Genomic DNA, 6,000 nt, shown 5'->3' on the forward strand with positions numbered 1-6,000 from the left:
TGATGTAGTGAATCAAACAGTGGCCTCTTGCTTACCTCCTTTAGTTTATGGAAATGGTTCCTTATATATACACTTAATTTTATATATAACATGTTAATAACCGATCAAAAGCTCAGAATGTTCCACAAGTGGTTTTTCCCAACCATTTTCAAATATAACTGTCATTTCTTTCTCTTGAGGCACACCTTCTTGCTGGTAAGTTGAGTCTTTAACCTGTTAGAAATTTCTTTTCTTTTTGACCCACACACAGTTCCATTAATAAACTTGATAACTTATAATAGGTTCCTGTGGTACTGTTATAGCACTTTGTTATTTTGTGATCATTTAAATGTATTCAGTAAACCTAAAATATTGATTTCATTTCACATCCTTTGTGTGAAATTTCTTAAGGCTTAGAAACTGAGTACCAAGGTCATAACTGGAAGAGTTGATTGTTTGCTTCACTTCTTTATTTCCTCTTCTGTAAAAATAAGTTTAACACCTTATTTGTAAATAGTAATAATGTATATATATACGGTATTATAACTTAAAATGTAAGTGTATTTTACTAAAATACTAGTCCATTCAAACACATCCAAGACAGGTCACTTTATAAAGACTAAAGGTCACTTTTATATTCTTGGATAGAGTAACATGAGTGTATGTGTATCACATCATTATAACTTCTATCATACCCTCTAGTGGGTGAAAGGTCGGTGTAATAAAAATAATAAATATGTATATGTGTGTGTGTATGTGTGTTATGATATTTAAGCTATTTAGGGTATACATTTGAGCTTTTGTTATTATCCATAGTCATTATAGAAAGGAAAAATAGCATAGATTTCTTCCTTATTTTTTATGGTGGTTACAGGATAGGTCAAAATGTACCACGTTTGTCTAGATTCCCAGTTGATAGAAAAAATAACAAATATATAGTTTCTCTAAAAAACAAAAAGCTTGATAATTCACATGTGCAATTTGAAACTTATCTGATGCATAAAACTATTTTTAATCTTAAACTGGAAGTTAATCCGCATGTTGGATAGTCAAGATGAAACAATTATAAATATGCAAAGTTATTTTAAGTAAATCTTAAGGTTTATTAAACCATGTTGTTCTTAAGATAACTTTGCATGTTGGATAGTCAAGATGAAACAATAAAAAGCATGAGAAAAACATGGTTTAATAAACCTTAAGATTTACTTAAGATAACTTTGCATGTTGGATACTCAAGATGAAACAATAATAAACATGAGAAAAACATGGTTTAATAAACCTTAAGATTTACTTAAAATAACTTTGCATGTTGAATAGTTAAGATGAAACAGTAATAAACATGAGAAAAACATGGTTTAATAAACCTTAAGATTTGATAAAATAAATTATAATATTTTGTGTGTGAAAATCTTGTCATGTTTACTGGTAATATGCCAAGTTTTGTAAACATACACATACTAATTTTAAAGTAATACAATGAAAAGTATAACAAGCACAATATGGTTACAAAGTTGGTCCCATGGACTAAAATAGTTTAACGATGAATATCAGTAAGAAAAGGGTAGATAAATGGAGAGTGTGTCAAGTTTGTTTGTGCACAGTATGTGCACTGCCAGTGTCAGAAAGAAAATTGATACATTATATAATAAACCTGCTCTTTTAGGAACTTATTGTAGTCTCTGTAACCGTGTCTTTCAGTGCAATGATTTGATCAAATCCTAACCAATCAAATACTTCTTGAATAGTTGAGATATGTTTTGTAAATCAAATATTCCAAATATTTAATACATTGCTTTAAGCAATATTTTTTTCATGTAAGAAATGATTTGTTTAACATGAAGTTAATCTAGTCTTTTGTTGTTACATTCCTTTGATCATGTGTGTTGCATTAAACATGAAATTTGACTGCTTTCTGGCATAATTAAGTAAATGTCAGAGGTAAACCTGAAAGTTTATTTTGACCTTTTACAAATATTGAAAAACTTAAACAGTTCTTAACTTTAAAATTTATTTTAGAAAACCATAAATTTGATAATATATTGAACCATTGTATATAATAGAGCTGTAACTGTACAGAATAAATTCAAATGTTTCTGAACATATTGGTCAAAACAAGAATTATGTAACAAATGAAGTAACTTCAGTAGAAACGTCACTGGACTGCATCTGTTATGTGATTATCAGACCAGGACACTTGAATTTGTAAATTCAAGACAGGCTACCAAAGATTGAACAACTTTAAAGTCAACTTAAATTATATGTAAACTTGAACTGGGAAGACCTTTCAGTTGTATAAAAAAAACAAAAGTTCTTACGTTTTAAAGGTTGGAAAGAAAAATAAGAAAAGAGGTTGGATTATTTTGTTTAAAAGAACTAATATTTGGTTCAAAAGCTTGTGCTACAATGTTCTGTTGTGTAGTTCATGTATGAACTAATATTTGGTTTAAAAGCTTGTGCTACAATGTTCTGTTGTGTAGTTCATGTATGAACTAATATTTGGTTTAAAAGCTTGTGCTACAATGTTCTGTTGTGTAGTTCATGTATGAACTAATATTTGGTTTAAAAGCTTGTGCTACAATGTTCCGTTGTGTAGTTTATGTATGAATCATAAGATTCCTGTGAGGGGGCAATTAAAGAAATGCTGTTTGGATCAGTTTTGTAATCTACTCATTTAGAGGACTTTTATTTCTAGTTTTATCATATTATTTGCTAATTTAAACATTCTTCAAAAAGATGGCAAATAATAAGTTTGTGAAACTTTCAATTATACATTGTCACAAAATTTGTTTTAGCCCTTTCACTGCACTAGGAAATATACATCCCAATAACATGGATGTGTTAAATATTTTTATGAGACTCTTTTGAAATATAAAGTTAAAAATCATTATATTATTATAAAAGGAAGTTTAAATCTGTGTATAAACAAAACTTATTGTACAAATTTGTTAATAAATTAGTATTCTGCAAAGGCACCAGCGAACTGCCTAAAAATGGATTAACGCCAGTTCGTAATGAAAATAACTTTGAGATTAGTCATTAACAGAGAAAAAAATGTTTGAAGGTATACTTAAGGAATGTTTGGTAACTGAAATAAATACTATAAAAAAAACCTAAGTCTTTAGGTACAGAAATTATTGGATTTAAGGGAAAATCCTAAAACAAAGTTTGTTGGTATCAAACAGATAATGAGGTTTGTTTAAAAAACTGAATACATCATTAAAAGGATTATACTTTTCTGCAAAAATACTTCAACAAAAAATTGTTTGTTTGGAACAATCAAGAAATCATATTTTAGGGACTGAAGGAACGCTAAGAATAGCGTGGAAACACCGACATCCAAACTAAACCTGCTGCATCCAGAGCTGATGAAGGATTGAGTAGTGTTTTTATTTTAGCTACAAAACTTGTGTTTAAAAGGTTATAACTCTTATGAGTATCCCAGATAGAGAACTAAGATAAAAAATAGCATAAGGGTCTAAAGTAAACATCCATTAACTTCTTTGAAAGAACTGTTTAATTGAGGCAAGTTTTTTTATATTTCACCAACTGACAGTCAGGATTGAATATTTTGTTTCTTTTTTTTAACTGTCAGATTTAGTTCATTGGTAAAATGAATACAGTGCTTATTATGAATTAATAAGACTTACATTTAAGATTATATAATGTTTCATAAATTGCTCTTTAATATCTGGGTGTTTTCTTCCAGGGACATCCTATCTGCACGATTTCTGTATATGCACTGTCAACAGTGTTGCCAGCCCATTTATTCTTCATGAACTGGTACTGGAGGCAGCTCATTATCTCTCTGTGTCTAGTTCAGCCCCTTTAGCCCAGGGCTTGAGATCTCACCTACTCACCCCACTCATTCAGAAGTGTCAGCAAATGTGAGTGGAATGTATTTGGGATCTGTTTAGATAATTTTATGAAGTAACAGCATGAGGTAGTGAAAACAGTTATAGGTGTCAGTAGAAACAGCATTATCTTAAAAATTATTTTGTTAAGTGTTCCATAAGTTATAGTTCTATCAGACTTTTTAAAGTGTTTTAATATTATAAGCTTGTAAATGTGCATATCGTGGGTCCTAAAGTTTGTGTGTTAACATGTGATTAACTAGTAGGAAAGCTTAAAGAGGAAAACATTACATGTTAACATGGATATCTCTTACCACATGATATCTGACAAAGAGAACATGAATGATGATGTGACAATGCTAATTTATGATTGTTTCTATATGGGAAATTAAAGTGGTAACAGTAGTACAGTGTGGAAGGATTTGAGAAATTTGAGTAAGCTTATTGTGAAATTATTAATGACAGTATTTTTCTATTGTACTTTCAAAGATGATCCATTTTAAAATAAGTTTATTGTTCAAGTAGCTTCTGGTAGGAGATGTTTGTAACGTGACAACAGAGTCTATGCACACACGTTACGAGGCTTGTTCTAGTACTTGTAACATATAGGATAAAATGACAGTATCTATACAAGATTCATGGTTTGTTCTAGTAGTTTCTGGTAGAAGATGTTTGTAACTAGACTACAATATTTGTGCACGTGTTTCAAGGTTTGTTCTACTACCTGTAGCATACAGGATAGGTTTAGTAGACATGTTTTGTAATGTAACCTAGAGCATATTTTGGGTATGTATAGTTTGTTAAATCTATTAATTGTAAAGTTTCATTGACATGGAGAACATTTTTTCCCATTTTTTTTGCTCTATAACTCAGTCAAAAATGTTCAAATTTTAATAAAACTTAATGAACATATGTAGAATACTATTTGTCATTGTCCTGTCTGTTAATAAAGACTGCCATACAATTGTTTTGAATTTTTTGAGAACCAAATATGAGAAATACTGCATGGTAGAAATATGTGCTCTACTGAGTGCCCTTGTAGTGCACTGTGTTCTATATCTAGTCCCTTAGGCACTTTGGATATTTAGAAGGATGGATAATTGTAGTATTCCAACCACACTATGTCCATTACTGATATGTTTTTACAAGCTTCTGAAGCATGGTTATAAGTAATCATACTCATCATAAGACATTAGTATAAATTATATATTAAATATAATCCTATAATTAAACTAGACCTTTTGTTTCTGCTCTTATAGAGTTCTGAAATGTTAATAAATGTGTTATTTTGATATTATCTTGAACCTCTGTTTTAACTGTATTCTCAAGACAACTGGTAGGGGTATTAAAACTTTAATTAAAATAAAGTACAGAACAACGTTTTGATCTTCTTAGGTCATCTTCAAGTTAACTTTGTTCTGTACTTTATTTTAATTAAAATTTCAATACCCCTACCAGCCATCTTGAGAATACATTTTTACTTGGAGTGGGTTTGTCATCGTCATGAGTTGTTGTCAGTTATTCCTTCATTATAGAAACTTTTACTTCTTGTTGCATGAAGAAAGACTGTTTGACATTCACATACATTCCTTCTTAATCTGGCAATGACAAATGTAATTTGTAATCATATACTCCTTTGAACAGGTGCCTTCACTTTATTATAGAAATGGTTTGCCAATGATTTGATAATAAACTCAGGCATCGTAATTTGATTAAAGAATTCTATTCAACAGTGATATTTTTGAACAAGATATGTGTTTTTTCTGAGTGTGAGAATCCTATATTCGTCCCTGGTTTTATAGGTTTATAGCCTGCACTCACTTCAAGATGTACCACATCACTCCTGCTGAGTATGAGGAGTTTGTTAACATTATCCGTAACGCAAGGTCGGCCTTCCAACTCACCCCGGAGGGATGGCCCAGTTTACAGAACTGTTACAGAGTCTACGACGCTTTAAATCCTGCAAAAAAGAACTCTGGGAGAAAATTTCAAGTGTTCTTTCTACCATTGCTATTTGATGATAAAGTACAATAGCACAACCAAGACTGTATGGTTTAGGTTTTTTTCTTTTATTATTATTATTTTTTTGAATAACACGTTCATTTGTCCACACCATGAAGTGTATTGCTTTCAGGGTCCAGTACCTGGCTCTCCAGTTGTTTTGAAAGTC

At 30.5% G+C, this 6,000-nt stretch overlaps 1 protein-coding gene across 1 annotated transcript in view; it reads left to right on the forward strand.

The window, feature by feature from the left end:
* LOC143256215 (zinc finger SWIM domain-containing protein 8 homolog) overlaps window positions 1-6,000 on the forward strand; it is a 93,959-nt gene extending 87,959 nt beyond the window's left edge. Inside the window, 3 exon segments of the mRNA XM_076513105.1 lie at window positions 3,686-3,863; window positions 5,633-5,730; window positions 5,733-6,000. Of these exon segments, the coding sequence (XP_076369220.1) occupies window positions 3,686-3,863; window positions 5,633-5,730; window positions 5,733-5,848 (392 nt within the window). The 3' untranslated portion in view covers window positions 5,849-6,000.

Source organism: Tachypleus tridentatus, chromosome 7 (assembly GCF_004210375.1).
Source record: "Tachypleus tridentatus isolate NWPU-2018 chromosome 7, ASM421037v1, whole genome shotgun sequence".
In the NCBI taxonomy this organism is placed as follows: domain Eukaryota; kingdom Metazoa; phylum Arthropoda; class Merostomata; order Xiphosura; family Limulidae; genus Tachypleus; species Tachypleus tridentatus.